The sequence below is a fragment of the Saccopteryx bilineata genome, chromosome 4 (assembly GCF_036850765.1).
Source record: "Saccopteryx bilineata isolate mSacBil1 chromosome 4, mSacBil1_pri_phased_curated, whole genome shotgun sequence".
In the NCBI taxonomy this organism is placed as follows: domain Eukaryota; kingdom Metazoa; phylum Chordata; class Mammalia; order Chiroptera; family Emballonuridae; genus Saccopteryx; species Saccopteryx bilineata.
The window spans coordinates 176,137,727-176,154,140 of record NC_089493.1 but is presented as its reverse complement, the minus strand read 5'-3'; the positions used below and the strand labels follow the sequence as shown (position 1 = coordinate 176,154,140).

At 46.6% G+C, this 16,414-nt stretch overlaps 1 protein-coding gene across 3 annotated transcripts in view; it reads left to right on the top strand.

Moving 5' to 3' along the window:
* The window catches only part of FAT2 (FAT atypical cadherin 2), a 79,040-nt gene that overhangs the window by 44,035 nt on the left and 18,591 nt on the right, over positions 1–16,414 (top strand). For all 3 annotated transcript variants that reach the window (XM_066273064.1, XM_066273061.1, XM_066273062.1), the window contains exons 10-18: positions 195–4,253; positions 6,076–6,272; positions 7,008–7,161; positions 9,396–9,629; positions 10,767–11,150; positions 13,262–13,476; positions 14,902–15,039; positions 15,641–15,784; positions 16,094–16,291. In XM_066273064.1, coding sequence (XP_066129161.1) covers positions 195–4,253; positions 6,076–6,272; positions 7,008–7,161; positions 9,396–9,629; positions 10,767–11,150; positions 13,262–13,476; positions 14,902–15,039; positions 15,641–15,784; positions 16,094–16,291 — 5,723 coding nt within the window. The remainder of the gene's footprint in view (positions 1–194; positions 4,254–6,075; positions 6,273–7,007; positions 7,162–9,395; positions 9,630–10,766; positions 11,151–13,261; positions 13,477–14,901; positions 15,040–15,640; positions 15,785–16,093; positions 16,292–16,414) is intronic.

Sequence of the window (16,414 nt, the reverse complement as noted above, 5' to 3'; positions counted from 1 at the left end):
ATGTATATTATATGTGTGTGTCTGTGTGTATGTGTATGTGTGTGTGTGTGTATATATATATATACACCATATAACTAAATCCTTGTTGGTACAGGATGTGAATTTCACTGTCTCCTAGTTTTGTGTGACCTAGAAAGCCTAGTTGGTACCTCTCTAGGGTGTAATAAGCTTTAATTTGTCTTATCTTGTTTCAGGGAACAGTGAGGGTTTCTTCAACATCAATGCCCTACTAGGCATCATCACACTAGCCCAGAAACTTAATCAGACCAATCATGCCCGGTATACTCTGACAGTGAAGGCAGAAGATCAAGGCTCCCCACGGTGGCATGACCTGGCGACAGTGATCATTCATGTCTACCCTTCAGAAAGCAGCGCCCCCATCTTTTCAAAAGCTGAGTACTTTGTAGAGATTCCTGAGTCAATCCCCGTTGGTTCCCCAATCCTCCTTGTCACAGCTACAAGCTCCTCTGAAGTTACCTATGAGTTAAGAGAGGGAAACAAGGATGGTGTATTCTCCATGAACTCATATTCTGGCCTCATTTCCACCCAGAAGAATTTGGACCATGAGAAGATTTCATCTTACCAGCTGAAAATCCGAGGCAGCAATATGGTGGGAGCATTTACTGATGTCATGGTTCTAGTTTATATCATTGACGAAAATGACAATGCTCCAATGTTCTTAAGGTCCACGTTTGTGGGCCAAATTAGTGAAGCAGCTCCATTGTACAGCATGATCACGGATGAAAACAACAACCCCTTTGTGATTCGTGCCTCTGACAATGACAAAGAAGCTAATTCCTTGTTGGTCTACGACATTTTGGAGCAAGAGGCCTTGAAGTTTGTCAAAATTGATCCCAGCATGGGAACACTAACCATCACATCAGAGATGGATTATGAGAGCATGCCCTCTTTGCAGTTCAGCATCTATGTCCACGACCAAGGAAGCCCCATCTTATTCGCACCCAGGCCTGCCCAGGTCATCATCTACATCAGAGATATAAATGACTCTCCTCCCAGGTTCTCAGAACAGATATATGAAGTGGCAATGGTGAAGCCTGTCCATCGAGGAATGGAGCTTCTCACGGTGTGGGCCAACGATGACGACTCGGAAGTCAAGTATAGCATTAAAACTGGCAACACTGATGCAGCTGTTGCTATCCATCCCATCAGTGGTCGAATATCTGTGTTGGATTCTGTTCTCCTAGGACACTCCCGGGAGCTCACCATTAGGGCTTCGGATGGCCTGTATCAAGATACTGCACTGGTAAAAATTTCTTTGACACAAGCTCTTAACACAAGCTTACAGTTTGACCAGAATGTCTACAGAGCAACAGTGAAGGAGAATTTACAAGACAGAAAGGCATTGGTGATTCTCGGTGTCCAGGGGAATCATTTGAATGACACACTTTACTACTCCCTCTTAAATGGCACTGATATGTTTCGTATGGTCAAATCTGCAGGTGTGTTGCAGACAAGAGGTGTGGCATTTGATCGAGAACAGCAGGACACTCATGAGGTGGCAGTGGAACTGAGGGACAATCGGACCCCGCAGCGGGTGGCTCAGGCTCTTGTCATAGTTTCTGTTGAAGATGTCAATGACAATCACCCTGTATTTAAGCATCTGCCCTATCATACAGTCATTCAAGATGGCACAGAGCCAGGGGATGTCCTCTTTCAGTTATCTGCCAGTGACCAAGACTTGGGGGTAAATGGTGCTGTCACATATGCATTTGCAGAAGATTACACATATTTTCGAATTGACCCCTATCTTGGGGACATATCACTGAAGAAACCCTTTGATTATCAAGCTTTAAATAAGTATCGCCTCAAAGTCATTGCTCAGGATGGAGGAACCCCATCACTCCAGACTGAGGAAGAGGTACTTGTCATTGTAAGAAATAAATCCAACCCACTGTTTCAGAGTCCCTACTATAAAGTCAGAGTGCCTGAAAATATCACACTCTATACCCCCATCCTCCACACCCAGGCCCGGAGTCCAGAGGGACTCCGACTCATCTACAACATTGTGGAGGAAGAGCCCTTGATGCTGTTCACCATTGACTTTAAGACGGGTGTCCTAACAGTAACAGGCCCTTTGGACTATGAGTCTAAGACCAAACATGTGTTCACAGTCAGAGCCACAGACACAGCTCTGGGGTCATTTTCCGAAGCCACTGTGGAAGTCCTGGTGGAGGACGTCAATGATAATCCTCCCACTTTCTCCCAATTGGTCTATACCACTTCCATCTCAGAAGGCTTGCCTGCTCAGACACCTGTGATCCAACTGTTGGCTTCTGACCAGGACTCGGGGCAGAACCGTGATGTCTCCTATGAGATCGTAGAGGATGGCTCAGATGTTTCCAAATTCTTCCAGATCAATGGGAGCACAGGAGAGATGTCCACAGTTCAAGAGCTGGATTATGAAGCCCAACAGAACTTTCATGTGAAGGTCAGGGCCATGGATAAAGGAAACCCTTCACTCACTGGTGAAACCCTTGTGGTTGTTGGTGTGTCTGACATCAATGACAACCCCCCAGAGTTTAGGCAACCTCAGTATGAAGCCAAAGTCAGTGAGCTGGCAACCTGTGGACATCTGGTTCTCAAAGTTCAAGCTCTTGACCCCGACAGCAGGGACACCTCTCGCCTAGAGTACCTGATTCTCTCGGGCAATCAGGACAGGCACTTCTCCATTAACAGCTCATCGGGAATAATTTCTATGTTGAACCTTTGCAAAAAGCACCTGGATTCCTCTTACAATTTGAGGGTAGGTGCTTCTGATGGGGTCTTCCGTGCCACTGTGCCTGTGTATATCAACACGACAAATGCCAACAAGTACAGCCCAGAGTTCCAGCAGCATGTTTATGAGGCAGAGTTAGCAGAGAATGCAAAGGTAGGAACCAAGGTGATTGAGTTACTAGCCATAGACAAAGATAGTGGACCTTATGGCACTGTGGATTATATCATCATCAATAAACTAGCAGGCGAGAAGTTCTCCATAAACCCCCATGGCCAGATCACCACTCTGCAGAAACTGGATCGGGAAAACTCAACAGAAAGAGTCGTTGCTATTAAGGTCATGGCTCAGGATGGAGGAGGGAAAGTGGCCTTCTGCACTGTGAAGATCATCCTCACAGATGAAAATGACAATGCCCCACTGTTCAAAGCCGCTGAGTACACAGTGTCCATTCAATCCAACGTCAGTAAAGATTCCCCAGTTATCCAGGTGCTGGCCTATGACGCAGATGAAGGTCAAAATGCAGATGTCACCTACTCAGTGGACTCAATAGAGGACTTGGATGAACAGATCATTGACATCAACCCAACCACTGGTGTTGTCAAAGTGAAAGAGAGCCTGGTAGGATTAGAAAATCGGGTTTTTGATCTAAAAATCAAAGCCCAAGATGGGGGGCCTCCTCACTGGAACTCTCTGGTGCAGCTACGACTTCAGGTGGTTGATAATGAAGTACCCTTGCCCAAGTTTTCTGAACCTCTATATACTTTCTCTGCATCTGAAGACCTTCCAGAAGGGTCTGAAATTGGTTCTGTTAAAGCAGTGGCCGCTCAAGATCCAGTCATCTATAGTCTAGTGCAAGGCACCACACCAGAGAGCAACAGGGATGGTGTCTTCTCCTTGGACCGAAACACAGGGGCTCTAAAGGTGAGGAAGGCCATGGACTACGAGTCCACTAAATGGTACCAGATTGATTTGATGGCATATTGCCCCCATAATGACACTAACTTGGTTTCCTTGGTGTCTGTCAACATCCAAGTGAAGGATGTCAATGACAACAGGCCTATTTTTGAGGCCGATCCATATAAGGCTGTCCTCACTGAGAATATGCCAGTGGGGACTGCAGTCATTCAAGTGACTGCCAATGACCAGGACACTGGGAATGATGGCCAGGTGAGTTACAGGCTGCCAGTGGACCCTGAAAATAATATCCACGAGCTCTTTGCTGTTGACAGTGAGACCGGCTGGATCACCACACTCCAAGAACTTGACTGTGAGACCCGCCAGACCTACCACTTTTATGTGATAGCCTCTGACCATGGCCAGATCATCCAGCTATCTTCTCAGGTCCTGGTTGAAGTCTCCATTACAGACGAGAATGACAATGCTCCCCAGTTTGCTTCTGAAGACTACAGAGGATCTGTGGTTGAAAATAGCGAACCTGGCGAAACTGTGGCCACTCTTAAAACCTTTGACGCTGATACCTCTGAACAGAACAGACAGGTCACCTGCTATATCACAGGTAAGGGTACCTGTCTTGGGATGGAGGCACTCGCATGCACTGAGAAAGTCCAGTAAGAGGTGCCCTGAGACATGGGTTTAAGTCCTGGCTGTGCCATTTCTTAACAGTGTGAGTAAATTAACCTCCCCAACCTCAGCTGCTCCATACATAGACTTGGCAGGCCTGTTGTCATTCACCTGACAAGGATGCTGGTAAAAAGTGATTTGTCAAAGTTCTGGGAGACCTCTATAAAATGGAAAGTGCTTTGCAAAGAACTTTAGGTGGAGTAGATAGAATAGAAATGAGATACTGTAACTGTTCTCAGCTTCTGGGAGACAGAGAAGGTGTCAACAGTTATGTGATCCATGAAAACTCTGTAGAGCAGTATTTTGCCTAGACCATGTTGTGGAGAGTAGAAAATGCTTCTTAGTCAATCACAGGACCTGGTGTTACAATAAAAACACTTCCTTAGACATGATACCAGCCCAATCCCTTCATTTCACATATGGGAAAACTAAAGCCCAGATAGAAGGAGAAATTCAACCAAGGTCACACTCCAAGCTTTCATCAGGGCTGGGATTAAAACCACACCCAACCAACTGCTTAAATTACCCCCAATTCCTGTCCAGTGGCTGAACCAACAAACCAGTGGCCAAAAGAGTTTCTTTACTCCTCAGTGTCTCTTATCTTCCTCTTCTGGGTGCCATGTCATGAAGCAGACATGGTTCCTTCAGCTATCACAGCTGTCTGAGCCTGACATTCCAACCAAGAATTATAGACTCCTGGAGACAGATCCTGGATCAGAGCTGTTTGAAATATGGAGTCTTGGCCCTGTCTATCTGGCTCAATGGTAGAGTGTCTGCTCAGTATATGGATGTCCCAGGTTTGATTCCCAGTCAGGGCACACAGGAGAAGCGACCATCTGCTTCTCTTCCCCTCCCACTGCCCCTTCTCTCCCTCTTTCCCTCCTGCAGCCAGTGGCTCAATTGGTTCGAGTGTTGGCACCAAGTGCTGAGGATTGCTCAGTTGGTCCCAGCGTTAGCCTCAGGTACTAAAAATAGCTCATTTGATCCAAGCATCGGCTCCAGATAGGGGTTGCCAGGTGCATCTCAGTTGGGGAGTATGAGGGACTTTGTCTCATTATCTCCCCTCCTCTCATTTTTTTAAAAAAAAGACCAAAGAAAGAAATATGGAGTCTTAGGAAAATAGAATATTATCATCTTATATCAGACACTTAAAAATACAAGTCTTAAAATCTCTGAATAATAGAATAATGTCAATATATCATCAACTCTGGGAATAGTTGAATCCTGGAACTCTGGAATCTTAGAATTTCAGAAATCCATTTCCCCTACCAGTGATTTGTGTCAAGGAAAATGACTCAGAAGCAAACCTAGTAATCATCTTATCCTCCAGTTAGCCTGTGTCCTCAGTTGTAAAATAAGACCTCAGAGAGTTTAGCATTAATAATCACTTTCCACCCCTCTACTGCTGAACAGATACTGAAAGGTTCTTGTATAGAATTAAAATCTGCTTCCCTTTAACTTCCACTAATTTTTTCCAGAGCACAATAAATAAGAAACCTGCCCTCGGCCATATATTTGGAAGTGGTACTTCTTGCACTAATAACTCCACTTAATAGGTGGCCCTTGAAGTTGGAAGGCATGATTATGCTTCATAACAGGAAATCACTGACTTGGTATAGATTTGTGGGTCCCTAGTTAAGAGAGGAAAGTTTTGTCTTTCCCAGGAATTCTAAGAGACAGACTGGCAGGCCCCTGTGGCACAAAGCCTGGTTCATTCCTGCTGCTTGGCTTCTGGAATCTCTGTCTTGTGTTTTTAGACGGAGACCCCTTGGGCCAGTTTGGCATCAGCCAAGTTGGAGATGAGTGGAGGATTTTCTCGAGGAAGACCCTGGACCGTGAGCACACGGCCAAGTACTTGCTCAGAGTCACAGCTTCTGATGGCAAGTTCCAGGCTTCGGTCAGTGTGGAGATCTTTGTCCTGGACATCAATGATAACAGCCCTCAGTGCTCACAGGTGAGAGCCTGGTGAGGGGCTGGGTGGGAGTTGGGGCAAGGAAGCTGGAGTGAAGGGCACAAGCAAGGGGAAGGACTCAGGGGGCCATCTCTGAGGCTGGCCATCACTGGCCACACCTGCCCTTCCTTCTCCCCAGCTGGCCTCAAACTAGTGCACTGGGCAGGGATCATTCTAGGTCATTCCTTGGCCTCTCAGTAGAGATGTCTTCAAGCTTCTTAGGACCCATAGTTTATACCTCTCCCCCTACGCTCTCTACAAAGGACCATTTCTCTGCAAAACATACCCGGAAATAAACTAACTTCTTCATTCTCCAAACACAATCTGCCATGCGAGTGGGAAAACCCCTCCACGGCTCAGTTTGTTAGCATGGATCATTGTTGCCAAATATACCCATAGAGACCTGCCCCCAGAGACACTCCCTCCCACGCTCACAGATGCATATCCTCACACCTGCATGGCTAATACACACCATCACAGATAACCTCCTCCAGGTTATGGGTATTTGCAAACATGCAGACAGGGCAGTTACACTTCTGATAAGGGATACTTCCCTAAGCACCTCATATAACCCAACCTTAAATTTCCCATGGGTGGGTGTGTGTGTGTGTGTGTGTGTATCTCCTCTTCAGTCTCTCTTTCTCTGCTCCTGTCTCTCTCCCTCTCTCTGTCACTCTGCCTTTCTCTGATCTAAGTATGTCTCCCACAACTTCCCTCTCCTTTGTCTTCCACCTCTAGCTTCTCTATACCGGCAAAGTCAGTGAAGATGTATCCCCAGGACACGTCATTTTGGAAGTTTCTGCAACAGACTTGGACTCCGATACCAATGCTCAGATCACATATACTCTGCATGGTCCCGGAGAGGATGAATTTAAACTAGATCCTCATACAGGTGGGTGTCCTGAACTACAGGATTGGGCCATTTATTTACTAACTACCAAGTGCCCAGTACTATGATAGGTCCTTGGGGAAAGTGCTAAGCAATGCACTAATTCCAGGGACATGATCAGTAAACTAATAAGATAAGATCTGGGCCTTTATAATCTAATAGGAAAGGCAGTCATTGAATCAGTGATTTGAAATGTGCTGAGTTAAGGAAAAAAATCAGGGTTTTTTTGGGTTTTGTTTGTTTAGGAGAAAGGAGAGGAGATAGTGAGGCAGACTTCTGCATGTGCCCTGACTAGGATCTACTCTGCAACCCCATTTGGGGCCAATGCTTGAGTACAAAGCTATTTTTAGCACCTGAGGCTGATGTGCTCCAGTGGAGCTATCCTTAGTGCCAGGGGCCACACTTGAACCAATTGAGCCACTAGCTGCAAGAGAGGAAGAGGGAGAGGAAGAGGGCAGGGGAGGAGAAGTAGATGGTCTCTTCTCCTGTGTGCTCTGACCAGGAATTGAACCCATCCATAGACTGGGCTGAAGCTCTATCCACTAAGCCACTGACCAGGGCCAAAAATCAGTGTTTTAAGGAAAGTTTTGATAGGAGAACTTGATTTAGGCTTGGTAGTGCCTTTCTCTGAAGAAAGGCCATTTCATAAGAGACTTGAGGACATATAGGAGTTTACCAGGGAATAAAAGACTAGTACAGTAAGTAGTAAGAACAAACATTCAAAGCAGAAGGAGAATTTATACAAGGACCTAGTTTTTGAAAAAAAGCATCTGCATCAGGAACTGGCAGAGGGCCAGAAACTGGTGCACAGAAGGGAGGAGAGAGGACAAAGATGAGATCCTCAGGACAGGGGGTGCCAAATCCCACCTTTAGAGACACTGAAGGATTTAGGCAGGTAAGCGTCAAGGTCAAAGACATGATCTCAAGATATGTATGTCATAGACTGGGAATAAAACCTGAATTGTTGCAAGAATCAGAGATAAAGTATATGCAAGCCTAGCCCAGGTCTGGCACATAATAAGAGTTCAATAGATGTGGTTGCCATTGTCATTATCATTAGGGAACAAAGCAGAGAACGGGAAGCAGAAAGTCCTGCGAGATAGACCGTGACTACCTGGGAAAGGTGGGGCTGTGAGAGTCTAGTGGAGAAGGCAGGGTGGGGTCTTCTTCCTTTGGAAGAGCAGCCCACAGAGGTGGGATCTCGGTCCTGCTGCTGGAGGGAAGGGTGTGGGGATATAGGCAGCACAGAAGAGTCTGCTCACCAAGGGCCAGCTGCCAGCACTGGGCTTGAAATCAGTAGGCTTGGAGATTCCTGAGCAGGGAGATGGCAGGTGAGAGTGGTATCCCAGGAAGCTGTCTGAATAGACTGGAGAAAACATTGTCCTTCCTGACTCTCAATGGGTATGCTGAATCACCCCAGGTGGGTTACCTGAGCGCTTTCTGCTGTTGTTTGTTCAGCTGCAGGATGATCACGGGAGTAAAAAAAGGGGTGGGGGTATGGTTTTTCTGAATATGGAAATAATATCTGTACAAAAATTCAAACAATGTAAGTGTATATTTTGCAGAAGTTGGACAGTCTACATAATAACCAGTCCCCCCACTCCCAAAGATAAGCATTCTTGGAGTATATTCTATCAGACTGGTTTTCCATGCATCTCCAAAAACTGCTACGCAGAATATAATTATTTTGTGACTTTTTTTTTTCAAGTAACAATATCTTGGAGAAATCAGCAAGGTAGTACGCAAAGCTCTATCATAATTACATTTTGGTTGCACAGTATTTTACTGTATGGTTAAATCATAATATATTTAACCAGTCCTTTTTAAAAAAAACAACCCATATAAAATGTTTTCAGTATGTTGTTATTATAAAGAATCTCTTTATTGGATTGATTATTCTATAGGATATATTCCTAGAAGTGAAATTGTGGGCCAAAGGATAAATACATTTGTTGCTAGAAATTGTCTAGTTGCCCTTCTTTGCAGCTTGTTGGTGTGGATGCCAAGTTGATGATGTGGTGGTGGAGTATGTTTGGGAGAATTAGGGAAGTGAGTGGGGTTGGGGCAGGAAGGAGATATAGCTGAGCTTCTTTCCTAAACTAACATACTGAGGACTGACTTCTTTTCTCTGGGACAAAACTCTATCGCTGGTGTTATTGCACATAGATACCTAGAAGGCATGTGCTGAGGTTACGTCCCCCCAGAAAAAGCTCACCTGCTGTCATTTCTCTGGCCAGGGGTGCTGACCACACTCACAGCCCTAGACCGAGAGAGGAAGGATGTATACAGCCTTGTTGCCAAGGCGACGGATGGAGGTGGCCAATCTTGCCAGGCAGATGTGACCCTCCACGTGGAGGATGTGAATGACAACGCCCCCCGCTTCTTCCCCAGCCACTGTGCTGTAGCTGTCTTTGACAACACCACGATTAAGACCCCCGTGGCAGTGGTACTGGCTCGGGACCTGGACCAAGGTGAGAACGAGAAGGCCTGGAAGTCATTTGCTCATGGGGACACCTTGGGTGAGGGTTCGGCCCTGTGGGGTGCTCTGGGACTGGTAAGAACTGTGCCTCCTCACTAAGTCTACAGACACTTACATGGAAAATGTCAAAAACATGCTAATCTCAGTGCTACCTGACAAAAGATTTTGCCAATTTTTTGAGGCCAGTACAGGGCAATTAGCCTCATTGCTTCTCATTGTCACTCAGACTTGGAGCCCTTGCAATACGGCCATTTAACTTCAAGGACATTTGGAATGCAAACATTTAATCTGCAATACACCAATCAGAATCGTTCAGCTCTGATTAATTTGCCACAGGAAAGGAATCTGGGGCACAAACTCCAAATTTGGGCACAATGTTAGTCTGCTAAATTCCTTGATTAATTTTCTACACAATAAAGTGGAATCCTTTTCAACATTTTACATTTTAATTTTAAAGACATCATTTTCATTAGGGTTACTTCTTTTCCTTTTAAAGTTTACAAGGCAAATTGGTAAATTCATTCGATGTCATGTGTGCATGTCTGCACAATTTTCTTGAGTCAGATTTTATAACCGAGGTAGGCCCTTGGGTCAAAGTAGCCAGATCAACATAGAATATGATAATGATAATAAAAGTGGGATCAAAACACCCTCTTTTGTTTGACCACAGCAAAGTAAATTTAAGACTTCCTAGAGGAAGTGAGTTTTAGCTTGGCAATGAAGGAGGTGAGAGATTTCGAAGGGAAGTGGGAGTTCTAGGGAGGGCCAACAGCCAGGCCCTGTAAATGCTCAATTAGCCAGTGCTTGCTCACCTCCAGAGACAGGAAGCTCCCTACTTCTAGGCAGCCCCGCTTTCCATGGTACCTCAGATAATTATCAAGTGCTACCTATTTGGAGCTGACAATCATCAGTCCTGGTCCTGCCCTCTGCAGCCACGACGATCTGCTAGACATCCTGCCAAGACTAGGAGGTGGTGACTATCTGCTTCAGCCCCAAGCTTCCCTTTCAGGGTGGAGGACGCTGAGTGTCTTCAGTCACATGTGTCCAATCCCGCCACCCGGTATGACACATCCGCTGACCTTGCACCAGTTTACCTTTAACCTTCAAACGCCCTCGGTCTCCCCCACAGGCACCAATGCCCAGGTGGTCTACTCCCTGACGGACTCTGCAGAAGGCCACTTTTCCATCGAAGCCACCACGGGAGTGATTCGGCTGGAGAAGCCCCTGCGGGTCAGGCCGCAGGCGGCCCTGCAGCTCACCGTCCGTGCCTCTGACCTAGGCACCCCGATCCCGCTGTCCACACTGGGCACCGTCACGGTGTCCGTGGTGGGCCTCGAAGACTACCTGCCCGTGTTCCTGAACACAGAGCACAGCGTGCAGGTGCCCGAGAACGCCGCACTCGGCACAGAGGTGCTGCAGCTGGCCACCCTCACCCGGCCCGGTTCTGAGAAGACCGGCTACCGCATAGTCAGCGGGAATGAGCAGGGGAGGTTCCGCCTGGATGCCCGCACAGGTGAGAGAGCTCCTGAGGCTGTCCCTGCCCCAGGCTGGGTTACTCACATGCAGGGCCTCCTGCCCCACACAGCCCCTTCTGGCCAGCCTCCTCTGGCCCTTTCTTCACTCTGCATCTCCCAGGTACCAGGTCCCTTCTGCACCCAGGGGCCCTCCATTCTTGTCTGCAGATGTGAAAGCACTTACTGGAATGTGGGGGCTTAAGCAGCTGAGGACACAGCTGCCTGCTTCGCGCCTAGAGCCCCCCCCCCACTGAATTTCCCTTTCTTTAATGGAGAGTGAGAACTAAGAAACCGGCTCTCTGCTCCTAGCCACAGAAGTCTAACTCAGACACAGAACCTCATGGAAGGGCCCAAGGGGCTCCCCAGGTCAGACCACGCCCCGTGCGGAGTCCTCCCCACGTCACCCCTGCAATATTGCTATCTGCTTCCTAAAGCAGCCGCCTACCGCTGGGCAATATTGTATTAAAGTGTGTATTATGAAGACTTTAAACAAATAAAAAATAGAAAACAGTGTAAACTTCCTGGTCCTATCCCGCAGCTTTAGGAATTACCGACACAGACCCATCTGGTTTCATAGTCACCTGTCACCCACCCGTATCTACCCACTGCTGAGTCATTTTAAAGCAAATCCCAGACGCCATATCACTTTGTTTATAAATACTTCAGTGGTATGTCTGAATGATAAGAACTCCTTTTATTTATTTATTTATTTTTTTTTAAGAACTCCTTTTATAAACACCACCACAACACCATTATCACACCTGAAAGATAATTCCGTAATATTGTCTAATATCTAGCCAGAAAACATCAGATTATTTTGTAAATGTCTTTTTGGAGTTGGTTTGTCTGTCAACATCCCCCAAATGTCCACAGACTGCATTTGGTTTATATGCAGTATCTCCAAGTCTCCTTTAATCTCTAGTGTTTTCCTCTTACTCTTTATTTCCCCCTGCCATTTAGTTAATAAAAAACATGGGTCATGTGTTGGTCAGAATTTTTTATATTTTAGATTGGTTAGCTGTAGCTTTATGAAATCATCATATAACATATTTCTTTAGCCCTTCTATGTTTTATAAATGACATTTGGATCAAAAATCTTGATCAGTTTCGAGCTCAGGTTTTTGGCAACAATTTGCAAACCATGTTGGACTCTCCTTTGCACTATGTTGGGAGGCTGATGGTTCTTTTTTCTGAGGTTAAGATCGACGGTGGGCTTGGAGTTGTCAGCCTGATAAACCCAATATAGTGTTCTTCATCAGACCTCCTTCTGTTGGTGTTAGCAGCCTTTGATGACTATTTCCTAGATATATTAATATTACTTCATTTGGAGCTACAAAATGGTGATTTTCCAATCCTATCATTTCTCATTCATTTACTTGTTGCAATTCTTTTATAAAAACATTTTCCACCGTTAACTATTTGGTTATGCAGGAACGGCCCTTATTCTTTTCTTTTTCCAGTTCTCAGGAGAATAAATTTATGCCCTAACATATCTGCTGAACAACTTTGGGTATTATAAAGCTCTTTGTAATTGAACTTCTGTCATTTACCAGCTGAGCGAGCCTGGGCAGGTCACTTAGCTGTTGGGAGCATCAGTTGAGTCACCTACAACATAGGAAGTTTTCATGTTCCATGGGCTTATTATTGATCTAATGTAGGTAGTTCCTTCTTTTAATTTCTAAAAATCTTGTATTGAGTTTTAAAAGCACGTTATAGAATGGTATATGTAAACTAACACCATTTATAAATTTCAGAATCTCAAAGCAACACTACATAGGTAGATTTACTATTACAGATTTAATGAGATCTTAGTGAAATAAATATTACAGAAATAAATGAGGGAACCTCTGCCATTGAGAACACTAATAAGGATAATGAGAGGAGGTGGAGAGAGAGAGGGAGGAAATGAAGGAGGGTAAGTGAAAAGGGAGATGAAGAAGGGGATGATAAAGGAGGTAATGGGGGAGAGCTGTCTCTCCTAACCATCCTGAGCTGCCTCTCCTGGGCTCTGACTCAAGGCCTCTCAGCCCTCTGCCTCTAGTGTTTTCCTCTTCCTCTTTATTTGAGTCCTCAACCACCTCAATCCTCCTGTCACCTCTTTTTTCTTCAGGGATCCTGTACGTCAACAGGAGCCTGGACTTTGAGACAAGCCCCAAGTACTTCCTGTCCATTGAGTGCAGCCGGAAGGGCTCTTCCTCCCTCAGTGACATGACCACGATCGTGGTCAACGTCACGGATATCAACGAACACCGACCCAGATTCCTCCAGGATCTGTACAGCACGAGTGTCTTAGAGAACGCCATCGTGGGTGACACTGTGCTCACAGTAAGGACTTGCAATTCTGCTGTTTGGGGGACATGGACTCTGGTTGGGTTCCTCTCTCTCCCTTCCCCTGTCATCTATGGGCACGGATTAGTTTATCAGTTCATATACTGCAGAGTTGACTCTGATGTGTAGCTCCTTGGCCAAACTGTCTCTCATGACATAATGTCTCAGGGACATGTTTCACAAGATCTATATCAAGTACTGATAGAATGGGGCAAGGCCCAGGAGACTATTAGAGCCTCCAAAGCCTGAGAAAGGAGAAAGACCTGGTTGAGCAGTCCATGACATGGAGTGTCCTTATGGGAGGTGAAGATCAAATAACACCTCTTTGCATTTAAATATGGAATTGTTCCCAGCTACATAGAGTGACATTCTGTATGCCCATATCCAAGGTTCTCTGTGCTCCTTCATCCATTCTGCCTTCTAGTCTTAGCTCTCCTCCACTCCCTGACCTGTGCCCTGTGCTCCAGCCACAAGGAAGGGGTGCTTTTCCCCAGACATCCTCTGTACTTTCCCACCTCTGGGCTCATATTGTTTCACCTGCGTGGAATGCGGGCTCCACTCCCAAAAACCATCCTTATCCTTCAGGCTCTTGTGAATCCTTATCTCATCTCCCCTACTGGAATTTATCACTACGTTTTCTATGCTGATCATCTTTCTTTCTTTTTTTTTTTTTTTTTTTTTGTATTTTTCTGAAGCTGGAAACGGGGAGAGACAGTCAGACAGACTCCCGCATGCGCCCGACCGGGATCCACCTGGCACGCCCACCAGGGGCGACGCTCTGCCCACCAGGGGGCAATGCTCTGCTCCTCCGGGGCGTCACTCTGCTGAGACCAGAGCCACTGTAGCGCCTGGGGCAGAGGCCAAGGAGCCATCCCCAGCGCCCAGGCCATCCTTGCTCCAATGGAGCCTTGGCTGCGGGAGGGGAAGAGAGACACAGAGAGGAAGGAGGGGTGGGGTGGAGAAGCAAATGGGCACTTCTCCTATGTGCCCTGGCCGGGAATCGAACCCGGGTCCCCTGCACGCCAGGCCGACGCTCTACCGCTGAGCCAACCGGCCAGGGCCCTGATCATCTTTCTTAAGCTGATCATACTTTGCCCCCAAATTAGAATTATCCATAAATTAGACATTAAGCTTTTTGTGGACATGTTCATTTTGCCACATCCCTTATCTCCTAACACAGGGCCTAGCACCCTATTGGTGTGGGTCCATGGGTAAATGAATAAATGAGTGGATAAATGAATGAACCACAGCATGCTGAAGTCCATATTGGAATATAAACAATGAGATTTCTTTGGCAAGGATGACTGTGGTCCAGCCATTGGGGAGGAAACCTGTCTATGCCTCCTATACTCCCAGGGACCAAGATTCCTCTCTGTTCCTTCTTGCCCCTCAATTCACAGCCATTACCCCCCTCCACTGCAGGTGTCAGCCACTGATGAAGATGGACCCCTGAATAATGCCATCTTTTATAGTCTGGTAGGAGGGAACCAGCTCGGGCACTTTGCCATCCACCCCAAGAAGGGTGAGCTACAGGTGGCCAAGGCCTTGGATTGGGAGCAGGTGAGTCCTATGGAAGGGGCCCAACCTGAGCTCATCAAAGCAGAATGTAGCCCCGATACAGGTCCAGAGTATGAATTGTGGTCAACACTCCATCATAACACTTCTCCTGCCCCACCCCCTTTTTTCTCTGTGAGACCTCGATGGCCTGTGAGGCCAGAGGCAGGAGAGGGACTGAGGGACTCTCCAGCTTCCCTGGAGAAGCTCAGGCCAGTTTCTCACCACTGACCAGGGGTCCTTAGATCATTCTAACAAGATATCATTGACTGAGCACCTGCTTTGTGCCGAGGACTTTGCTAAGTGCTTTACATTTGTTATGCCATTTGCTCCTTAATATAATCCTAGGAAATGGGTCCCGATATTGTATCAGAGAAGTTTGGTCATTTCCCCAAGGTCTTTCAGCTAGTGAGTGGTTGAACTGGAAATCAAACCAACTTCTTCCTGATTCCAGAATGTGGGCCCTAGTATGCTATGGTTGGGCAATAGGTGGTGGGCATAGGGGAATGTCTCTATCTTATTTTTCTGAAAATATTGATAATTAATCAAAGAGGGGGACTTGCAGGGGTCTCATTGCTAATTCTCCACTGGGTATCTTGCTATATAGACTTCTAGCTATTCCCTGAGGCTCCGAGCCACAGACAGCGGGCAGCCCCCACTGCATGAAGACATAGACATTGCCATCCAAGTGGTTGATGTCAATGATAACCCACCAAGATTCTTCCAGCTCAACTACAGCACCTCTATTCAGGTACGCTTGGCCTTCCAAAGGCATCCTGCACCCATCCTCCCTGCACTTCCCTCCTAGAGGAGTGTACTCACCACTGGTGTCCGTCTACCCAAACAGGGGCTGGGACCTTGCGCGGGTCTAGATTCACAAAGTCAACAACTAACTCCCAGCAGGCAGGCAGAATGAATGAACGACAGCTCAAAATGTAGGCGTGGTCTGGGAGCAGCCAGGATGCTGAGGACTCATCCCACACAAGGGGATCCAGAGAGATGTGAGAGGAAGAACTGGGACTCATTTTGCTCTTTGATTTCCTCTTACTCTCGGTCTCAGGAGAACTGTCCCATTGGCAGCAAAGTCCTGCAGCTGATCCTGAGTGACCCAGATTCCCCAGAAAATGGCCCCCCCTACTCATTTCAAATCACCAAGGGGAACGATGGCTCTGCCTTCCAAGTGACCCCAGATGGTTGGCTGGTGACCACCACGTACCTGAGCAGGAGAGTCCAGGAATGGTATCAGCTTCAGATCGAGGTGAGAGCATGGCTGGTGACCATGGGAACAGTGAATGTGCTGGTAAAAGCTCTCTCAGTGCTTCAATTATTAGGGAGGGGAAATGTACAGAGCTCTTACTATGCTTACTATGTGCCAGGCTCT